We start from the raw sequence: 23,819 nt of genomic DNA, 5'->3' as shown, positions 1-23,819 counted from the left end.
CTCACCCATTCATTTCATCTCCATAATAACCGAGGAGAGGGCCGGACAGGCTCGCGCGCATACGGAGGAGCTCTGGGTTGCATCTTCGCGAGAAAGACTCACTTTTTTCAGCTCCTCTAAACCTTAAGGGGGCCTTTTTTCCCTTTTTAAAAAAAAAACCTTTCACTCCTTTCTGGAAAACATCTGAATCGTTTTCTCGAAGCTAACCCAGCTGGGAGCGCGTGCTTGCGTGCGTGCGCGCGCGCGGATGCGTGTGAGCGAGTGAGAGAGAGTGTGCGCTCCTATGAGGAAGAAGGAGAGAGGCTGAGAGAGAGACAGAGACAGAGAGTATCTGCTTCCTTTACGGCTCCGAAAAGGAAAAGGAGAAAGGACAGAGAGAGAGAGAGAGCGAGAGAGAGAGAGAGAGAGAGGTGGGGAGAGAGTGAGAGAGAGAGCGAGAGAGAGAGAGAGAGAGGGAGAGAGAGGGAGGAAAAAAAGTTTTGGACGCGGTTTTCTGTTTCTTCCACGTACAGTTTTTTTTAGGAATGAACGCTGAGACGTGTGTCTCATACTGCGACATGAGCTCCATGGAGCCGTACTACGGGCCGCAGGCTCCCCGCGAGCAGCACGCAAACCCGTTCAGGACGTTCCCGGCGGCCGAGGCCAAGTACAGCCCCGCGTTCCCGGGCGCCAAAGCGCAGGCCCGCAGCCCCTTCCAGCAGCAGCAGCAGCAAGAGTGCCAGCCCAGCGTGGACGGGGAAGGCACCTTTAACAAATACCACCTCTTCATGCAGAGGGCCGCGTGCAAAACACCCCCAGAGGGCGGCAAGGGGCACCAGGAGAGCGGACACAACGGAGGAGGAGGACTGCTCTCCTGTTACGGTGAGTGCGTGATGCGCACGCTGTGTTTTTTCGGGGGGAAAGAGGAGAGTGTGTTTTCTCTCGGGTGAGTTTATGAAGAAGAGTGTGTGTGCTCGAGCTTTGTTTTAGAAGCGATGTGTGTGTGGGTGCGCGTGCATGAGTTTTTAATTAGAGAGTGTCTTCTTCGTGTTGAGGAGGTGTGTGTGCGTGTATTCGTAGTTGGAAAGTGTGTTTCTGCGCGAGTTCGTAAGTTGTGTATGTGTGTGTGAGCTTTAAATTACAATTAAAGCGCGAGCAAGGAGTTTGGAAGCTGTGTGTGTGTGTGTGTGTGTGTGTGTGTGTTCGTTGTTGCTAGAGTTTGGAAGGTTTTATTTTCCTCACGTGAGATTCGAAGCAGAGAAAAAAAAGCGTGTTCTTCCATGAGTCTGGAAACTAGTGTGTGTGTGTGTGTGTGTGTGTGTTCTCGCAACGTTTTGAGACGTGTGGCAGTTTTTGGGACACACTATATCACCAGCTACTCTCCAACGCGTATGTAGATGTAAATATATTATTATAACATATCTATAACATACATGTGTGCGTGTGCGTGTACTCCCGTTTTAATTCACGCTGCCCTCCACGCAGCAGGCCGGAGGCTGACGCTTTTAGGTGAGTGGATGAGGAGGAGAGCAGAAACACAGCCCTAATTATTGCTCCTCTAATATTGATAATCTCATCACCGCGATTGTGGCTCCGCTAATATTCAGTGAGCGAACGCGCTGCGCGGAGTCAGTAACGCGATGACGCTCCGCTCTCACTGCAGCACCGAATTCAATTAGATTTAATGCGATAATCTGCATTACAATCCTTCACGTTGCAGCTGAATCGGACAATTGAATTAACAGGTTTTCAGGTGTTTGATTTTTATCTACTTTAGAATTGCGTTCTAACAAAATAGGAGCGATGGATAAACAGCCTGTGGAGGGGCAGTTCGGTCTAACGAAGCCCCAGAATGAAGCCAAACAGCAGCAACGGCTCCAGTGAGGGTTAGCAGTGTTTAATACTGGAGCGGATTCTGCTTCGGGCCCGCCGTTCACTGTAGAGGAAAACAGCGGAGCGGCGGGTTGAATAAGAGAAAGGAAGGAAGAAAGAAAGCTGGAGTACAGATTTAACGGCCTCTAAGGGGAACAGAGCCCACTAGAACGCGTGTATGACCTAAACCTAAAAACACACACTAAAGAGGATTCCCAGCTCTGAGGGCCGCGAGCTTCTCCAGGCAAATGAGACACGTTTTACGAGCTTTTAACTACACAGCAGCTGAGATACAGCGCGCTTTAACCACACAACAGAGTGTTTAATATCACAGGAAACTGACATCTCCGAGATAATAATAATAATAATAATAATAATAACCACACAAATAGCAAATTTCCCAAATTAGCCCAGATCCACGGCTCTGTGCAGCCACTTGTGGAACAGGTTAGTAAGCTTGCTGACTGCCAAAAAAGGTGCTGTGCTGATCTATTTTTCGAGGTATAAATAATGTGAATGCGTCCTCAAATGGACAACAGCGGTTTCATTTTTTTCCCCCAGAAAAAAGGTACATATTTGTACCTTTTCATTAATGTTTCAACACAGAACAATAAAATAAAAGTCCTGGAGGCGAGACGGGGTGTGTGGAGTCAGTACATCTTAGAAAATATCGTTTCAGTGGATTATGGTAGTTATGATCCTTAACTAAAAGTACTGAAGATGAACCCTTGAGGGTACGACCCCCAATGACCAGAGGGATAAAACATCAGTAAGACCACTTGAGTTTTAATAGCAAAAAAAATGGCTAATTTTGTCCTCTCTGAAATAAAACACTGATGTTCTTCATCACCGATTAATGGAAACTGAAAAAAAGCCCAACCTGAATTAACATCAACTCAATCGTCGTTCTAACAGCTATAAACCAGCTTAGAACTCTGTTATTAACAAGAAGCTAAAATAATAATAATAATAAAAATAATAACAATAATAATAAACTATAAATGTTTTTCCGTTTTAGAGCATTAGGAACACGCTGAACCCACTCTCCCCAGTAAAGGCCCACTGTGGCCGCTTCACGCGTGTTGGATAAGAACACGCTGACACGCATTTTCCTCATGATAATTAGCGAGTGTGGCGTGTCAAACCATCGATGTAGTTCATGATGGACGCGTCTGTGATGGATTAGAAGGAAGAAGGCAGATAATCAGCACACACGATCTGTCATATCTACCACAGCGTACACAGCGCTGCTGATTCAGCTATAACTCTGCAGAGGATGATCATGACTCATCACGAGCGGTCTGCAATAACACTCATATGTCCAGCACTGTGGAGACGGGGGAACATAAATAAAGCCCCTCAGCGCTGCTGCTCTTCACTGCGTTAAAGCGCAGGTCTGCATGGGAAAGTGTGAGGCATATGCGCGCCTTATCTGACAGCAGCAGCAATCAAAGCTACGACCGCGAGGCTCCTGCCAAACTCTGGACCGCTTCAGAGGGGGCTTTTAAAGCTCGCCCTGCACGTGTGAAGCAGCACTTTTGAGGAGGGTTTGATCCATCTGGACCCGGAATAACGCGCTCCATGTGCACCAGGGCTTTAAGCGCTGGGATTACCGGGCCGTAGAACAGAACCGCGCGTCCTATAGGAGCCCTCAGCCGCCTGCAGGTGATCGGCGCGGTGAGTGCCTTTCAACCCCATCAGTCTGCAGAGAAATGGCCTAACAGAGAGACACGTGTGTTCAGACGAGCAGGGACTGGACGGACCGGACAGTCGCGCACGGTAAAGAAACAAGCATTTACTGACTGATCAGCGCGCGGGATCCGAATACAATTACAGAATAAAAGCCTCGCAGACCGCTTTATCGCCTGTCTGCTAACAGAACCGACTGTCATGAGAAAAAAGGCGGACTTCTTCCACTAAAGTAAAAGTCCACTAAACTAGGCCAGACAGTAAATCTGAGCTGTCAGAGCTGACTCTGATAAACGACCGCGGATTGAGAGCTCAGCAGTGAAGTTACGCGCCTATGATGACTGAAGCCTCTACGACCTGGCTTGAGTTTATTATAATTAGTAAAACGACAGGATATTATTATTATTATTATTATTATTATTATTATTAACAGCAACACTACTACTACTACTACTACTACTACTACTAATAATAATAATAATGATAATTTATACTAATACACTATAAATATAATCAAAACGTTTGTTTATAAAATAACAACTAAACATTGCATTTAAAAAAAAGTCTACTATAACACTGCTGTACTACTGTAGTAGCTGTTTTATTGTAATGGTTTTTAAATAAAGGAAATTAAGGTTGTAATAAAGGTGATAAATATATATCACTCATTTGAATGCATAAATAGCTCTTTGCATGGTTAAATGCTATTCTGTGACGGAGACCTGTTGAAATGGTTCTATAAGCACCAAAAAAGGGTTCATCATACAGTTTTACAAGTATTGTTACAAGTCATAGAACCTATAAGCCCTACTATTTCTACTATCACTAATAATAATAATAATAATAATAATAATAATAATAATAATAAATAAATAATTACATAAAACACAATTATGTAAATATCATTTACTTATTTTTTATATTTTAATATTTATTCTTATTACATTTTTATTTAATTTTATTTTAACAAGGGAATTCACGAAAATGGCTCGCTTCGCAGTGAAGGTCGCGCAGCTCAGTAACGCGCAGCACGATAAAGTAATCAGTCTTTGCGCAGCGAAACACTGAGTGTAAAAGCGTGACGTAACGCGGCCAGAGACACTCAGATTTAAGGCCGGTCTGCTGCGCAGATGTCATTAAAGTAAAGCTCCGCTCCGTTTAACTAATACCAAGCGCTTTGATGGGGACGATGAACATCAGGCCTTCGATAAAACAGTAAACGAGGAAACAAAACGCGGAAAAATGTAATTAAAAATGACTAAAACGGAGAAGAGAGTCAATGAGAGTAGAAGGCGGTTAGAGAAAAAAGCAGTAATGATCAGATTTGAGCCCTGATGTATTAAATCCTACTGAGCACCTCTAGAATCTGAACTATAATGTAATCAGCGAGTTTCTACGAGAGGCCAGTTAATTAAATATGAATTAGATTCCTTTAAACATTGTTCACCTTCTTGGAAAAGAAGTCAATAAGTCTTATATTCTTAAATATAGGCTATGTAGGTATATTACACAGCACAGCACAGCACAGCACAGGCAGAATAAAGCAAATGAGAACTCTGTTCAGGCTGAATAGTTCAGCTGGCCTTTCCATTCATGAGTGTGGGGAATGCTATAAACCTGCAAAATATGTATGAACTAAGGGAGCATTTAAAATAAAACAAGCTGGTAGCCAACATGTTTTTGTTATCCTGTTTACTAAATGAGGCAATATCCTGTTCTCTAAATTAGGCAGCCAAACAAAATGGATAAATCACTGCAAAAGGCATACCTTCAGCATTATAGCCTGCGAAAAAGCTAAACAGGCCAGAATGAGGAGAGTAGCTGCAACAGGCACTCAGGTTAAGGGGATAATTTGGAGGGGGATATATATATAAATATATATATATATATATATATATATATGAATGCATCACTGTAATTGATCTGGAGAGCTTGGTGTGCTGCAACTGACAAATTGAAAACACGTTTCCAGCCACTTACTCCGAACCCGTGAAGGAGCGTGAGAGTAAAACCGCTCTCCCTTTTTTTATTCTGATGACCCCTCTTGCAGTGGACGTGCGCAAACGTCCTGTACAGATCTTTCTGTGCACCCTGCACCAGCTGAAAGGACAGGGACAGATGCTAGGCATCCTAATGTGGCATCAACCTGCTGTTTATTTGAAATGGAGAGCATATAAACAAGCAAGCAAACAATAAACAAACAAAAAAAGAGGAACCCAAGAAGAAAAACAAGAAAAAACATGCACAAAAGGTCGGACCGTTCTGCTGAAAAATGTTGAGAGAAAAAAAAAAAATAGTTGCTAATTTTGTGTAATGTAATTCTAGTAATTTACAATGCTGTAAACAATAAATGTTGTGCACAGAAGAAACAGCACAGTTGTCACAAACTGGGACTGGACCATGCCCATGTTTTCCCCCTACATAATCATTTAGCCTGCGGTTTCGAAAAGGATGCCAGGTCGATTCCTCTTCGTTGGTCAATATCAGTAACAAAAACAGACTCAGAACGCAGGAGGCAGAGCGCTGTAGTAACATCCAGTCTAACCCTAATCTGACCACATCGCTGAGTTAAGACTTTCAGATAGCTAACAGCGATGACTGGAATGCCCCGGCACTACAGGAGCCCTCAATCATTAATCTGAGTCAGATGTATGTTTCCAAGCACCCCTGGTTATTTTTCATACTTTTAAAGACGAGGCCAAAAATCAAAGGGAGTCCCTTAAATGTCAAAGGTTGACTGGTTTGTGTAACCTCTTTAACGAACGCCTCGGACAAATACACAACAATGCAATTCATCAAGGCGACCATGCCCTTCTTTGGAAAGATGCATGTGTCAGACACATTTGCACATTGTTGCAAGACTAGTGTATTCATAAAATCTTATTTTGCACTAAAGCATTTCAGCTGTGAGCTTTGATCAACGCAACTTTAAGTGTAACTTACAGCGCTGAATGGTGTAGAGTAAATAGTGGGCACTCGGAGTTCACAGTGAATAAAAGATCTAAGCCCTGCTTTTACAATGTGTTTGATTGGGGTAGAGGAATAATTCAGTAACAACATCCTCTATAAATTGTTGATCCGCCAGTAATTCACAGTGACATTCAACACTGACTAACGTCCCGCAGGAAAGCTGAACTGAAACATGACTTTGGAGAAGCATAAAAGGGAAAAAATTCCACATACTTTGGGGGTAGGGTTGCCCGTCCTTTTCCGTGCCTGAGTCAGAACCTCTTGTCGGACAGCTCGAGGCCTGTGAATGATTCTGTGGCCCACTGACCCAGCTGGGTACCAACAGCCAGACGCAAACATTCTTTATAGCAGGTAAGCGCGTATGTAGAGCCCTGGCTTTGATAAATCTTTGGAGGGAGTCCAGTTGCTATGAACTGGGAAAAAAAGTTATGTCCTGTAGTTCTTTATTCAGTTTCAATCAATAGGCTATTTGAGATGATATGGATTACTGCCAGATGGCGAGCGCTAAATCTATTACCTGAGCATTATCTGAGGAATAACAAAATAGCTTTAATAGCTCTAATTTTACTATTATTCAGAATTTTTCTAATTTGGATACTGTTAAGTCAAGATCGAACATAAATCTTTAAGACAAACTGCGCTGCTACAACTTAAAAAAGATGTTAGAGCAAAAATACTTTTAATATCTATGTTTTTAACAATTCTATCACATTGTGTTTAAACAGAATGTGCCCCATGATTCCCGGGCAAGTAAGGACGTCGAGAGCCGAATGATACACAGCCGTGAGCAAAACACCCCCAGGAAAATGATATTTTGTCGAGTGAAAATAAGTAAACATCCCTCACAGGGAACAAACTTGCTTCCAGCAAATTTTAGTGCACAATTATTATTTATTTGCTGAAATATAAAAATGTGCCAAAGGTTTTGCTCAGCCCACATTTTATGCTTAATTTTTTCCCAGTATGTTCAGTTCAGCAAATGCAAACTGTATTTCTGCATTAAAATGCACAGAAGTGTTTTTCTCTGTAGAGGATTTATACAGAACTTATTTTCACTTAGGAAATCAAAAAAACGTGTCATTTGACCAAGGGCGCCCAAACTTCTGCACACAACCGTACATGGAGCAGCCTGCTGAATTCTTCTCGTGTGCTATCACACTGATAGCAGCACAGAGCATGAATAATATGATTCTGTCCTCCTCTTACTGAGCACATGTGTTTCTAGCACTTCAGTTATTGCTGCTCATGTGAAATCATCTGCTACATTACAGAGAGCGAGCAGTAAAACCCCCAGAGTCAGCAGAAAGATCATTTCTAATTTAGGACTCTTGCTGCTCTTGTCTTAGCTGGCTTCCCTTAGGACCTCAGAGAGAGTGATCTTTGGACTTGGCCTCCTGCCATCTTCTCCCGAGCTAAAAAAAAGAATACTATATTTATCTGAAAAATAACAAAAACTAAACAAAGATAGTTTCACGTATGTGAAGAATTCTATAGAATTTTGGTGACAATAAGGATTACGCAAAAGTATTAGATCACTCTGCTTGAGCAAAATATATTATACAATAATATAAACACTTAAGCTCTGCTGTAGACCTGTACAAGCTTTTTCAATAATAATAACGACTGCATAAATGTATAAAATGTGAATATGAAGCTGAAATTTAGTGGCAAATCTGGACTTAAATGTAACTTCTAACATTAGGAGGGTTTATTAGGGTTTGCCTCCTTTAAACTCATTGACAGAGTTTTAACAGCAGGGGCCGATAATCGTTAATATGACCATCTACAGTGGGGTCCACTTTGAAGATCTGGTGTTTTTATTATTTAGGTTTTTAGATAAACAACAAAGTCATAGAATTTTGAAAACTTTAAAACACAGAAAGGTTGCAAGTAAAATAAATATTCAAGATTCTGCTGTGTTTCTAGTCTGTTATTCAAATTTAAGCAAATTTGGGATAAATTTATGGCCTTTATACAAAATGTTCAGGTTTGAAACTCATGTTCAGACGATTCTCAGATGGATTTAATCTTCTCATCAGAGGCTTTCACACAAACTTGTTGAGCCAATGGCAGAAATTCTGAAATTCATGTAAATATTTCAAAGATTCTACTTGTCCCTCATTGATATGCTGATAATATCAATTGTAATGAGAAGCTCTGTAATAAATTAGAAAAGAAAGCAAAATAAAACATTTTCACTAGTGCTCTCAGATTCAATAGCTTTGTTTACACCATTATTGATCGCAAATAACAAAATTAAAAACTGTAATACCTGAAGGGGGCATCAACCTTTTTTTGGGCTCTTTGATGATCTACAGGTATGATTGTTTGTAGGCAACAAACCTGATAAAGCACTGCAGTCGTATGCAAAAGTTTGGACACTCTGAGTCAAAAGACATGTTTTGTTGAAGCTAAGTTAACAAACCTTTTACAGGGAACAAAATTAACAATGACCTTTTTGGTGCACAATTTTTATTTCTTTGCTGGGTTTAACATCTTGGGGAAAATATACATATATATATATATATATATATATATATATATATATATATAAAAACATGGCATACTTTTTGTAAAGGCCTCACTTTGTTTTATTTTCCCCAGTATGTTAAAATCAGCAAATAAACACTAATTGTGCACTAAAATGTGCAGAAGTGTTTCCCTGTATAGTATTTGTTCACCTATTTACACTCAGAAAATCAACAAAAAGTCATTTGAACAGGGGTGTTTTAACATTTACACAAGACTATACATAAAAAAAAATAACAGAACATGGCTCTGACAATATTTCATAGAAATCCTGAAATATAAATGAACTAGAATGAGCTATAGTTTTATTGTTTGGCAATGAATTGTCAGCTATTTTCATATAAATCTACATAAATATGTCTATTTTCTTATACATATATAAAATGTAGATATATTCGCACCACCTTTGTGAATACACTAATCAAACTACGAACAGCACCGTGGTGTGTCAGGTCTACTCGTTTAGCCTGTCATAGCTCTGAACAACTGCTTTAACCTTCAGTAAAGCAACAGAGGCTGAACATAATGGGAACCAGTCACAGAGGTACTGCGTAGCCTGAAGAAACGGCACATTTCTGCAGGCTGTTAGTCTAAGAAGCAGTGACAAGGAGTCTGGATCATTTTACCCGTTAGATCATATTTTGGCTTTACAATTTACATTAGTTTCGACTGGCGTGCAGGCTGACAGTCTTCAAAAGACTGCTTCAACCTAGGCCTGCTCGAACCTCACTATGGACTACTACACATCAGCAAAACAGACCAGAACTGATCTAATTTTGCTGAGACTGTTTTGTTGTGAATCAGTTGAGAATCTCTTGTGAGTCTCTTGCACTGCTGCATGTTTTATCTCTAAAAATCAGCACTGTGGATATTGATCGCTTTGCTCCAAGCAGTCGGTTTAATGAGGAAAAAAAAAGCAAAGCAGGCTTCAGAACCAAAAATGTTAAAACACCTTTTATCAGTCCATCTGGTTTGGACTGGATTCTGCCACAAGCTCAGAGGACAGTGATCAGTTCGTCCTCTTATAGCATTCCATTACACTCGTAAAGCACATCATTGCCCCGCTGTGGTTTTAAATGCTGCTCGGAGGATTCCAGACTACTGAGGGATAGGAACTATCACGTCAACTGCTAAACAAACACAAATGAACGAAGAGAGAAACGGAGTAAGTAGAGCTGCTTAAACTGGTTTAAAAGGTTTAATTGCGCAATCACTGCAGCGAAGATGCGTCTGATGTGTTTAGAAGGTTGTGGCGGCGCTCCATGTATGTGCCTGTCCCTGCGGATGTTCCAAAGAAAACCACAGCTTGAATTATCCAAAGCTTTATTTTCAAACTGGGCACTTCAAACCTGATTTCTGACCAAACCACCACTTCTGATGATATAGACAAAGTCATGGGAAAGAGAGCTACCAAGAGATAAACTGTGTTGTTAAGAATCAGTAAAGAACTCTGCATCACTTTCCTGAGAAAACTGTCAAATATGTCCATCTGAATTCTGTAAAAACATGCGTCTTCTATCAGATGATCCTGCTGACCAATCGACGAGTTTAAACAGTCCCTAGTTTAAATTATTGTGAACCTCACGTTCACAGATCCCTAGATGAGCTGAGAGAGTGATTTATCGTGAGCCGAGGCTTTAAGGAAATGCTGTGTTTTCTTGCACAGCGGGTGCTCTTTGCTGCTGCCTGCTGGGATAAATCTTCCCTCAGGTCTAGCGGTGTGTTTGGACTTCTCCGTGGATACCTATCAGATTCTCACTACTGTGCTTTTCTTCATTCGGCAGCATCCGTGACAAAACTAGCCTCTACCCACAGCCGCTTTCTTTTCAACTGTTTTGCGTTTGAGCATTTGAGAACAGAAAACTGCACCTCCCTCCGAGAGCAACATTTAACGAAGGAATGTGAGGTGATCTTTAAAAACCTTAAAGTAAAAGCAGTGAAAAACTATCCCTGTGCTGTGGTCAGGGTGAAGTATATTGGACCCACAACCAGAGAGGGGAGGGAAAAAACCCCCGATTCATCAGAGCAGCCGCTGTTCCATCTGCCTTTGGGCAGGCGATTTGCTCTGGTTTTGCAAATGGTAGTGTAGGCAAACGTTTACTAATGAGGCAGTCCTTCTGCTAATATGTTGTGGTGTTACGCTCGCAATCACCAATAAAAAAATAAGAAAGGAAAAAAAAAAGTTTCCATCATTTCCATGTGCCACCAGGCCATGTCAGCCCTCCTGTTTCTACCAGTCAATCACGCTCAGGACCCGAGTCTACGCATCCATCTGCAAAGTGCCTGAAATAATTGGGAAGCGGAGGGAAGGTTCAGACGGCTGGCCAGGCTTCAGAGCACTAAGCTGCCTATTACGATTCTCTTCATATTTTAAGAACGGAAAACAAACCCAATTAGAGACACAAATAAATGTTGAGAAGAACAAACAGTCTACACAAATTTCCTTTACCCCTCGGCTTCCAGTGAAAACATGGACTACACATGCCCGGAGATTAGGCTCGTAGCCCAAAATCCACCTTATTTATGTTTTAATATTTCAACTGGACGTGTGTTTGTAATATTTTGCCACTAACCCTTCACAGAAACCCCAGGGTGCCCAATTTATAGTGTTTCTTTTATTTGCCTGCTCCTGACCCTGCCCATCAAATTCCATAAAAAGCATAGGGGATGCCCTGCCGCTTTATAGCCAGTTAAATTACACTTTGATGTATTTCCCCGTTTTCAACTGGGACTAAATGGCTGCCCCTTGTAAAGATATGACCCTTACTAACTCAAGGGGTCAAGCGCTGACATCTTATGGGCCAGGAGTCTGTGGCGTCTCCTGTTGCAAGAAAGGCACCTTTTTAGGGCGCACAGGTCTGGAACTACTGTTTGAACCGTTCATGCATATATTATGAAAAATATATAGGGTGCCCTTTCTCAGGCCTTTATTGGACATATCAAATGGCAGCCCATTTGAAGGGATCCTGCTCAGAAGTCAGAGGTAAATGTAGATGCAGTAAAATGGATTTACAAGCCCCATTCTTGCTATGCAGGCAGGTGTGAATCCACTCAGGTTAAATAGCCAATTAGTCCCTCAGCTGAACCTCACCCTCTCCTAACCTACTGATGAACTCCCCTCTCAAGCTCTCGCCGCCTTTCTTCACCAGTCAAGGCATGACAAAACGAAAATTGCTGACCGAGTAGAGGCAATTTCTGTGGTGCCTTTAGATCAGAGCTCCATCAATGCAGATGCAGTATGTCACTTGTCTCGTTGGGTTGGGGTAGACAAAGAAAAGCAATCGTCTCCAGACTTCCCCTTCTGTGTCAGCGCACTGTAATTGGAGGTGATGGGAAGACTTGGATGCAGAGTTAAAAATGTTCCATGGTCGTGTTTAAAAACACGGTTGTAGAGCAGACGTTTGTTAAATGGGAAACACGCACATGCCGACAGATTTTAACGGACGAGACTGAAGCACCAAACACTGAAAAATCACCAGACGTTCGATTAGTGAAAATTAAAGAGCCTGATGCTAACGCACGAAGGCACAGATTCAGTAGTAATAGATCGCTTTTAATTAGATGGACGACTACCTCTATGGCTTACTAACAACTTCTCCAATGGCTCAGTCATTAGCACGTCTATAAAGCTAAGCAAAGAGAGACTTTTCTTGGTCTAATTTGGGAAAAGGGACTCCTCCACAGACCCCGTTGTTCCCCATATACAGTAACGCCTTAGTTCAGCGCTGGGTCTGTGCTCATGTGCTGCCCTTTTACTGCACTGTTCAACCACAATTCCCTCCAAAACTTTCTCATTCTGACAGAAACGATTTGCAGTGAGGTTTCGTGCCTAAAAGGCAGGTCATGTTACTCGCCCATATGGAGGAGCTCCAGGGGCGGCCAACTGCTGTTCACCTTGGGCAACGGAGAAGCCTCGCAGCCTGGCTCAATCGCACTGGATAACAAGTAAAGGATTGTCACAATACCCTACGTCTGCCAAAAGCCCTCAGTGACATAAGGTATCAACAAGAGCCTTTGATCGCCAGACACTGATTTCAAACAGTCTGACAGCCTTCCCCATGTGGAGGCAAGAGGCGCAAGGCATCTGAAGGCATGGGCCGAAAATATTTATGTTCGAATAAATACGCTTGCTCCCTCTCACTTAACAGGATGTGTCAGTCCTGGGCAGGAGGCAATGTGGGAGCCATTATGCCCCCAGGCCTGGCTCCACGTCTGTCAGGACTGAGGCCACAGTGACCAGACAAGGCAGGCAGCCCAAGTGAGGCAGCTCTTACATGACCCAGGAGCAATAGCAGACCCTCAGGCTTATTTATTGACGTAGCTGATTGTTTACAGAGCCAAATGCCTCTACATCCCTCAGGTCCCACTCACACAAATCCCAGCTTATCCTGTAGAGGTGAATTTAACCAGAGAGGTATTTGAATGCAGACGTATTAAGGTAAATGCTGCATCTTCAAGCCTTAAAATTCTGTAAAATATTACTTCTATAGGGAGACGTTCACCATGCGCTGACTAGGAACAGCTGTCGAAGGCCACAGGCTGGCAGGATTTCTATCTATATGAGTGGAGAGGTATATCACTAGTTGGGCTTTTAGGTCACCTTGGATGCAGTACACTGCTCGGGCTTTCCTCCACACATCCAGTTCATCTTGTGTCCCAAGCTACGAATTGCACACTGCCTGACCAGAGCAGTATCTCTGAGGATTTTGCCTGAACTTCTGATGTCAAAATGACATATAAAGCCTAGGAATAGACTGGACCTGGCCATAGTTTCACCAATTCATTTCACAGGCCACTTAGGATGTAGACCAGGTTTTCTGAGCACTGCTCCTTAGATAATAAGATGCAGAGGACTGAAGGCGAAATGCAGGCTAAAATCCAGTTATTAGTGAATTTATGACCAAGAGGCTGACTGGGGTTTCACAGCTGAGCTGCTGTGTGTTTCCAGTGGCTTGACACACATACACAAAAAAAAATATCCCACTCCAGAGTCGCAGGGTTAGTTTGGCCTCATTACCAGCCGGGCTTCATTTTGCACCAGAGCCACAAACTTTGTGCATGTAAGAGGCCCGGGTCTGTTGGTGGACTGCAGGCACTGAGGAGTACCCAGGCGCAGAGTCAGGGAACCTGCAATTTTCTATCAGTCTGCAATTACAGCCAGGGTATCTGTTTCATATGAACTCTAGATTTACGAGCTGAGACTGGCAGCCGTAACTGCAGCGAGTCAGACATGTTTAGATATTACACAAAGCCACGGCCTTGACACACACTGTTGCCTGAGGCATTAAACTGACCCATCGAAGAGCTTTGCATAGTAAAATGGCTCAAAACTAATTTTAACCCTACATTACGATATGCCAGTTCTGCGTCTCGCCACTGTGTGTGCAATTTTCTTTTACTCCTGAAACAGCCAGCCATGTCATTTTATGCTATCCATAATAATTCCACTTTATCGTTCGCTAATTCAGTGACAGGCTCAACAACTGCTACTACTTACAACAATATTAAAATACAGGTGCCTAAGAATGTCTTTGGGCTGATGCCATAGAACTTTGGGTTCCCTAAAGAACTTCACAATGGATTGTTTTTCAAAGAACCATTTTGTAAATGAGACAGATGTCAAAATGACATGTAGCATAACCTGCACAGAATATAAAGGTTCTAGACCAGAGGTTTCCAACCTTTTCTAACTCGAGGCCCACACAACCGACCACAAAAGCTTCTGCAGCCCGCAAGATTTTACAGACCAGATCATTTAAAATGCAAACATAATACAATTATCAATACAGCTTGTCTATTTTGCTTGATTTTATAACATGATGCAACAAAATAAACACTAAAAATAACCACTGGAAAAAAAACCTCTGAGTGCTCTGCTTGATGATTTTGTGTGTTCAAATAGCATTTTTGAGAAGAATTAACTTATTGCAATTTTGTTCAGTCTGCGGACATTTGCAGAAACCACCACATTCAAATAAATGAAACTGCACTGCTGGTATTTTGTTTAAATGCAATACAGTAACATGTTTGTTTGGTTAACACTACCTGCTGGGGTATATATGTTATATATGTTTGGGTAAAACCTATTTCTTTCCCCTTTGGCTCCATCTATTTGCATACTGGTTGTTTCTTTCCCTTCATTTTAATTACCATCAACGTGTTTTCATTCCACTCAGGCGACCTTCCCTTAGGGGTGTGCTTTCTTTATGAGTTTCAGTTAAGCTACCTGACCTTGTGTAGTCGGCTGGAAGGGCAAGTTAACATTCTGCTAAGTCTGGGCCTGTGCTAGTAAGATACTGCAGTGACCACATTTGCATTAGGGATTAATGCATCAGCATTTGGCAACAGAAACAGTAATGTAATGTAATGTAATGTAATCTAATAAAATATGTAATCAAGTTGAAATTTTAGGTTTGACTAACTCAAAAAGTTCAATCAAAATAGGAATTTATGAGTTGCACAAAAGCATGCATTTAAGTTTATCCAACCCCAAAAATGCAAGTTATTCCACGTTTAGTATCTTAGGTACACTGATGGTGTGTTCGCCAATGCTTAACTTTAATTTTTTAGGATTTCTAAGGGTTACCTCAAATTTTTTAAATTATGTGACATTTTTTGGGCTTACAGTGAAGCAGCTCAAACTGAGTCACAAACATCTGAGCTGTATGTTAAGGTTTTCATAAAGCTCCAGCTGCTGAAGGAGGTGGTGAAGCTCTCCATGCTCCTAATACTTTTCCAAAATGGAAAGTAGCCCAACCAGGTCATCATTTGCCTGTTTTGTGAGGCGGAAAGGAGAAACAGCTCGCAGTGATTTCACTCTTTTTGTGATGTCATGAACAGCAACATATTTACATATAATCAACCTATTTAACTTACAGCAGTTTAACACCACCCATTCACATTAAAGCTATAAGGGGTCTTTCAGCCTGGACTGCTTTTTGAATACAGGGTGGCCAATGAAAACAACTATTTACAATCAGAACATATTAGTTTTCAACAATAATAGCCTGTTTAGATCTATGAGACAAAGGAAGGTTACAAAGAAATGTACATAAACCCACATATAATACATGGAGAATATAGGATTTTTATATAGGCAGACAATTACTAATCTTTCTTCTCCGCAACTTACTTCTCCAGGTAAAGACAGCACAGGGCTAACAGAATCTGAGTTGCCCCCGAACACTGACCCCGCAGGGATGGATGGCAGCTACCTCAGTGTGAAGGAACCAGGAGCGAAGGGTCCTCAGGAGAGGCCAAGTTCTGAGCTGGCCTCCCCACTGGACAAGGGCGAAGGTGAGAGCAACAAGGGCAAGAAGAGACGCAACCGCACCACCTTCACAAGCTACCAGCTTGAAGAGCTGGAGAAAGTCTTCCAAAAGACACACTACCCTGATGTGTATGCCCGAGAGCAGCTGGCACTGAGGACTGACCTCACAGAGGCACGAGTGCAGGTAACATGTCCATTACATTCTTCTTTATATCCCCTCCCTTAAGAATCTGTTATGTTGCGTACACCAGCACTAGTCTCCTCATGACCGTTCAGATAAGGTTTAATTAACGGAGAAATCATCGCCAAAGTTTAAGCAAATATTTTCCAAAGTTTGTTAAAAGCATAACAATACATGATGATATCGTCATCTTTCTGAAGTTGAGAGGTCACTATGGCGAAACAGTGTAAATAGAGGCAAAGAAACTCAAAATAACTTGAGATGTCTCTCATGGATGTGAAACGAGTGGAAAAAAGAAAGGACATACATGCTTGGTATTGGCCGTCACCCTTCAACCTCCACCAGAACCTCTGAAGTCAGCTCTGCTCCACCATACCTGTGTCTGGAAAACCAGAGCCTCTGACCCTCCAGCCCTCACCCCCATATTTGCATATAATCCTTCCATGACTACTGCTGCATTCCAGCCCTGACTGACAGACAGGGAGTCCCCTCGCCCAACCCCACATGCACGCTTTACTAAGAACCCCAGGATTTACACTGTTTGTTTTTCATTAATGTCCTGCTCAGGAAAGAATGTGTCCCTCCCTGCTCTCAGGGGTAGGTGAGAGAACCTGGCTCGAGGCTTTGGATGTAGTGAGGGTTGCTCATATCCTAAAATGTCTCAATTAACCCAGACATAAACAATAAAAATATGCACAGACACATTTTTAGTCTTAAACATCACGAGAGAGTGATCATCAACTACATCCCGTATCTGTCTTGCTAAAAGTAGGCAAAAGAAAAAGGTCATGTGAGTAATTTTAGTCATAAAGCTCAAGCGCATTCATTGCTCTCTACAAAGTCTACAATTCCAAAGTCTGTCCTGTTCTGTAGAGTATTAAAAATAAATCAATATTGCAAATAACAATTGCTGTGGTACTTATAAAATACATTTGATGTAAATATACAGCACCATCCATATACAGTTTGGAAAATAATCTAAGTAAAAAGTTGATTCAGATCATTTTTAGCTAGATTTAAAATAACTATAGTCAGTGGTGGACAGTAACGAAGTAAATGTAATTCGTTACTGTACTTAAGTAGTTTTTCGTGTACTTTACTGAAGTTTTTCCATTTTGGGCAACTTTTTACTTTCACTCCACTACATTTCAAAGTCAAATATCTCACTTTTTACTCCACTACATTATGAGAAATCTGTCACTCCTTTTCGTTTATGTGTGTATAAAAATGTAACATGCCAAAAGGAAAGAAGCACAAAGCAGCACACCAATCAGGGTATCATGTTTCTTTTTTCTGAATTTATACAAACACTTTCATTTTATAGTAAATTTGTTTTGGCTAGTTTATGTTTATGAACAGAGACCTACAGATGCAGTTTAGTAAAGGAAAACTTTACAACATTTGTGAATCTGACTTTAAAGTTTTTATTCAACTTAAACTTGTAACTAAGTTGCAAATAAATCTTAAACTGAAACTTTGCTTGTTTGCAGAAAGTGATTTCAGAGCCACTCGGTTAATGGAAATTGTTTGCCTTCAGTGTTTTGTGCTTTTGATAATTTTAATAGACATCAGCGTCACTAATTAACGACATTCTGTTAAAATATTGGTGTTACAAGAGAGACACTGGAGTATTTTCACCTAAAATGAGTTGATGAAGCGAGTCTTGTTACAAAAATGATAATAGGACATCAGAGCCGTAATTAATCTTTTAGTACTTTTACTTTTGATACTTTTGAGTACATTTGAAGGCAAATACCTTTGTACTTTTACTCAATTGGAGTTCTAAAGGGAGGAACTTCTACTTTTACTGCAGTAATATTTTACCTTGGGTATCTCTACTTTAACTCCAGTACATGGTTTGTGTTCTTCGTCCACCACTGACTATAGCCGCCATCCTGTTAAGTGTAAAGGTTCAAGTGGAGCATGTGAAGTAGTGCTGCTGCCAATTTGCTTTTCCAACCAAACAGTGGATGGAAGGTTAGCTAGATGTGTGCATGCCAGATACATCTGAAAGGTCAAAGGTTAAGAGCTGTAAATACCAGCCTCAACCTGGCAGCCAACCGTTTCATATGACAGAATTATTTGAAATGGAAATAAAGATGCCAAAGAAAAAGAAAAGCATCCCAAGAAGAGTTATCCATCGTTTTTAGTAGTGCTTAGTCCTACTGTAGAATAAACACACACATCACTTAACTGCACCTGAATCAACTGAATTAATGAATGAATTCATTCATTTACCTATTATTTAATTCTACAATCGCACGCATTCATTATCTGAACTACACACTTCTCATTTATATGGGGAAAAACTATTTTCTCATCAAGCCTAATTTTGTTTCTACTTATGGCAGTTCAAAAAAAATATTTTGAAAACCAAAAGGTGAATTTGAGTGACAGCAGAGGCAGACTATCAATCCTCAAAGCTGCTCCCGACTTCAAAGCTGCTCTTTCCCCTTTTCTGCTGGGCTGAGTTTAGCGTTTCTGTTCTCTCTCCTCCAGTGCTGGAACATAAATAAAGCTCTATAATAAGCCTCTAAGCTGCTTTAGCTGTCAACGTCTTTACCAATTACCGTGTCACTACCACGCGTGCTCAACATACAAAGATACATTTTTTTTTTTGCCTTGCAACAAGTTACTTTCCAAGCAGATGTTCAGCGAAAAAAAGGAAAAAATAAACAAAATCGTACATGTTGGCAGGTCCAGCGTGCACACGGCAGCAAGGTCCCTGGGAAGGAGACGGAGGGAAAAAAGAGAGGAGAGACTGGTGCAGGACATATTTGAGTGAACTATGCTCCCAAACAATCCTCCCTCAAAGCTTTGGCCTCTCGTTCTCCCCGTCTCTCTCGGTTCAAAGACGGGCTTTTGGTGAGAGCAGAAACTCTACACGCCTCTGCATTGGCTCGTGTGTTTGAGAGAGGAAAGAGGAGAGGAGCGGAGCGAGGGAATCCGTCCGCCCCTCTTGTCTGCACGCCTCTCCGGGGTTGGAGGAGCAGCGTCGGAAAGCCGGGGGCTTAGGCGTCAGGAAATTAAACATAAAATGAAAACAAGCTCCAGTTTGAACCCTCTCCCATCTCGCTTTTCAATTTCCCAACTTCCCTGCTCAGATTTATGGAGGGGAAGAGCGTCAAAGTAGAAGATAAAACTAGAGTGAAGGACAGGAAGAAAATAGAGACAAATTGTTTTTTTGCACTGCTGCACAATCCATTACACACATCTCTTACCAAAGTTCATCTTTTGCACTGACAGGTGCTCAGTGACTCGCAAAGTTCACACCATTCATACCTGTGAACGCATCTTCAAACCTTGATAATGTTAACTGGCCAGGAAAAAACAGGGTATTTCTTTGGGGGGGGAACATAAATTCAGAAACGTTATTCTCGCTGAACTGTTAAGCTCTATAAACATATGATGCAAAGTCAGGGGACTCTGATGTCCACCAAGACATGAAGTGCAATCAGAGGCAAAGTGCTATCAGGTTACGCAGAGTGCAGATAGTACGGGTGACGTCTCGCTCTTTGGCTGAAGGAGAGAATGCCAGGCCTACAGCCTTTGATGGAAATTTAAACATAATAATGCTCTCATAAACAACGGTTTTAGGATCAGTTGTCAGAGCTAATTACAGCACGCTTTTGTCATGAGAAAACAGCTCTATCCCGGTTTGAGCACAAAAGCTGGCTGGTGGGGGTTGGGGGGGGGGCTGTGCATGTGACTTGCAGGATCTGTTAACATTTTGTTTTGAGAGCTCATGTGAAGACCTTCTCCCCACATTGTCTGTATTAGAGACCATCCTCTCTTCTCTTTGATTGTCTGCTCCACCCAGGGAATTAGATGAATGACTCTATTACTTGACTTGAATTTTAATTGTGTGTGAATGCATGCATGGTGCATGCATGTGTTTGCATGTTTATTGGAGGGAGGGCTGCACTGCACATCTGTGGTTTGACCAAATGCAAGACGTTTGAACAGAGTTTGATGCCCAGGTCCACTGCAAAACATGAAAATGCCTATCTTTCTGGGAATCGGTAAATTAACAGAATCAACAAATAGAACCTCGTTCAGAATGGAAAGAACGGAATTTTGGCGTACGGTTTGCTCATGAGACAGCAATTTATCTGTGAAATGTTCAGTCATTTTTCTTACTGAAAATGACCAGCAAGAACTCAATCACTATAAATGCCCTTAAATCACAGTAAACAGGGAGATAATTCAAAGTAGAGAACGCATGTGCCAGACGCACCACGCTAGTTAACATTTGTTAAAAATGTTTGTGGGTTGAAATCACTTTGACAGTAAAAAAAAAAAAGTCGACAGCATTCTTCTAATCCATCAAGGCAGACATGGTGGAGGAGTGACACAGTTCTCAGAGGCCTCTGGCCCCAGTGGGTTCCTGCACTCCCCTCCTTACCTCCTGCTGCTGCTGATGGCTCTGATAGGAAAGAAACTCAGAGGAGGCCATCACAATCTGTCAGCTCCCACAACATCAAACAACAGCCAGGTCTCACTGAACGTTTTCCAGGAAGAGATGCTGAAAAATAATATAACGCTCTGCAACAGGGGCTTTCTGTTGGAGGTTTGTGTCCAGAGTGGCTGGACCATGCCTCTAAGCAGCAGAATATCTGATTCCAAAATGAATCACCAAGTGATCAGTTTCCAGGTCTTCTTAATGGTCAGGGATAGGGAGGTGCACGAGTGCTGATTTCACTTACCCCAGATAATAAATGTTTCATCCAAGTGTCATGATTATTCATCATTAAGAAAACATTTCTGAATCCATGACTTAAGAATAAAATGTTCTCCTAAAAATGTTAAGATACTGCTGAGGTCCAAAGTCTGTTAAATTTATGATTACTGTAACTCTTGTTACCTGCAGGTATGGTTCCAAAACCGCAGAGCCAAGTGGAGGAAGCGAGAACGTTTTGGGCAGATGCAGCAGGTCCGAACGCACTTCTCTACAGCCTACGAGCTTCCACTTCTCACTCGACCTGAGAACTACGCTCAGGTACGGTCAACGTCTCCATATAAGCTAAAGATTTTGTGGCTGTTGCACAAAAAGACTTGAATGAAGAGTTCATGAATGTTATCAACGCTGAGAAAAGGACAAGAATAAGCAGCACTAATGCTATGTAGGACTGGAGGAAGCCACCTTCATGCCCCTTACCCGCCTTGTACTCTGCTGGAGGCTCCCCCCCGCCCACGGAGTCGGGTCAGCCTCAGGGCTGCGGCCGATCGAGACACGCCCTCGCAGGAGACCGAGAGAATCCCCTGGATTTATTATGAATCTGCAGGAGGGTGGGAGGGCAGAGGCGGCTCTTCGGGGAGCAGGCCTGCAGCTGTGGAATGCAGCCCTGCGCACATCTGGGGCATCTCCCTGAGAGGGCTTTCATCTCCCTCTGCAGCACTCCCTCAGATCCCCCCTGCCCCAGTACACGCCACTGCCCTTTCAGTTCACTTCGCACTCCCCCTCTCAACAGAAGAGAGCTGCTCTGCGGAGGCACACTAGGTGTTGAAGGAGAGCACAGACAGGCATTCCTCCTCAGCCCACTCAGCACAAAACCAGACGAGCGCCTCAAAGTGCCCAATAAATCTCTCAGCATAAAACTTCGCAACATAGCTGATTAAATATTTCAGAACAAGGACACAAGATCAGGAAGAGAATACATATTAAAGCATAATTTTTCTTGCTGCTTTTCATTTGGAAACAAAAGAAAATACGTCATGTACAATAATGCATGACTCAATGCTCTACAGAATAGTTTCATCTGTGCAGTGAACTGTGAGTTGTATCAGCTGCTTTTGGCTTTACGACTTAACCTCATGTTTTGTCCATTGTTTTCCAGATCCAGAATCCCTCATGGATAGGGAGCAGCAGTGCAGCATCGCCCGTGCCAGGCTGCGTTGTGCCCTGTGACTCAGTCACTTCCTGCATGACCCCTCATCCTCATGCCGCAAGCGGAGTGTCCGACTTCCTCGGAGTGCCCAGTCCTGGAGGTCATATGGGACAGAGCCACATGGGCAGCCTGTTTGGAAGTCCAGGAATGAGCACTGGCATAAATGGTTATGATCTTAACATGGACCCTGACAGAAAGTCATCCAGCATTGCCACCCTGCGAATGAAAGCCAAAGAACACAGTGCAGCCATCTCCTGGGCTACATGATTCCCCAGCAGCCACAGCACATTATCTCTGAACTTCCCTTAACAACCTAGTAACAGAAAGAAGGCAGTGCGAAGAGAGCAAGAACAAGAGTCTGTGTGTGAAAATCGTCTAACCACCCAGCGCCACGTGTGGAGAGAGTGGACCGGCTGGAGAAAAGAAAGTTGACACACAAACCCTGTGAACTTAACCTCTTGAGGAAAAACAGAGAGAGATGGGGGAAATCAGAGATGATTGGTCTTAGAAATGAAGTTGTGGTAATTCAAAGGATGTGGTGTTGCTCTACGAGAGACAGCAAAGGAGATGGTGTAAGATGGGAGAAAAGTATGCATTTGAACAAGCATCAAATTCTAAAAATTCAAACCCTGCACTTATCATCTAAATACGTAGGCCCTATTTGTAAAGACGGTGTTGGTGTACAGAAATAAGAATGTTTTACAGACAGGCTAAAACTTGTTCTGTCACAGAATCATTTTTGGAAACGTGCCCAAATCCAGCCCAAGAACTGTCAGTAACACATACATACGCTTTTGCAGAACAGCTGCTTGCATTTTAAGAAATGAGAAATATGAAATGAGCTAGCCGCAAGACTAGCCTCCTTCCCTTTTTCACTGTTTCAGCAAAGCAGCTAAAAAAATCTGGCTCTGCATGACAGACTAATGCTCTCTACATTGCACTTCAGAATTCTAATTTGTTGTTCGAAACCTAATACGAGCCTGTATGTTAGCAGCGCAGTGCCACGGTCTGGATGGAACGGGAAAGTTTAGCAAGTTTAGCAAGAGCGTGTACTATCTGAGAGAGTAGCACAGCAGGCCTGCTGAGTCTGGGGCCACAGGGCCTGAGAGCGCCAGACATAGAGGAGGAGGCGCTGATTTAAAGTGGCCACGCCATTGGCATTTCTACAGGTAACTCTCCCAGCCTGGTGCAGTGTGGCCTCAAAGGAAGCGCTACATTTGCATTGGATTACAGGAAGGGTCCCCGAGTTCTGCGGGGTTTTCCAGCCAGGAATAACATGAGCATCATCCTCGAGGCAGTAGATCGGAGTTCTTCCGAAAGAAGGTCTAGTAAGACACAATAGTCCCCCCCGAGCAGCAGTGATGACCACTTTCCTGCTAAGCCTGTCTCTCAATGTCTGCCTCAAGCGTCTAGCCTCCACCACAAACTGAAATGAGGCACA

At 42.4% G+C, this 23,819-nt stretch overlaps 1 protein-coding gene across 1 annotated transcript; it reads left to right on the top strand.

The window, feature by feature from the left end:
* Nucleotides 1-23,552, top strand: alx4a (ALX homeobox 4a). The gene is made up of 4 exons (XM_036587261.1): nucleotides 1-861; nucleotides 16,180-16,493; nucleotides 21,361-21,489; nucleotides 22,328-23,552. Exons 1-4 carry the CDS (start codon nucleotides 525-527, stop codon nucleotides 22,643-22,645), a joined length of 1,098 nt encoding a protein of 365 aa, XP_036443154.1. The 5' UTR covers nucleotides 1-524; the 3' UTR covers nucleotides 22,646-23,552.
* The last annotated feature ends 267 nt before the right edge of the window (nucleotides 23,553-23,819 follow it).

This window comes from Colossoma macropomum, unplaced genomic scaffold (genome assembly GCF_904425465.1).
Source record: "Colossoma macropomum unplaced genomic scaffold, Colossoma_macropomum, whole genome shotgun sequence".
Lineage (NCBI taxonomy): Eukaryota > Metazoa > Chordata > Actinopteri > Characiformes > Serrasalmidae > Colossoma > Colossoma macropomum.
Note: the sequence above shows the minus strand (reverse complement) of the source record. Positions and strands in the feature narration are given on the sequence as shown.

Excerpts from the sequence above, each read along its gene's own strand:
- alx4a (XM_036587261.1), top strand. The coding sequence starts at position 525 with ATGAACGCTGAGACGTGTGTCTCATACTGCGACATGAGCTCCATGGAG. Across the intron at positions 16,494-21,360 it reads TCACAGAGGCACGAGTGCAG|GTATGGTTCCAAAACCGCAG; the intron begins GTAACATGTCCA and ends TGTTACCTGCAG. Across the intron at positions 21,490-22,327 it reads GACCTGAGAACTACGCTCAG|ATCCAGAATCCCTCATGGAT; the intron begins GTACGGTCAACG and ends ATTGTTTTCCAG.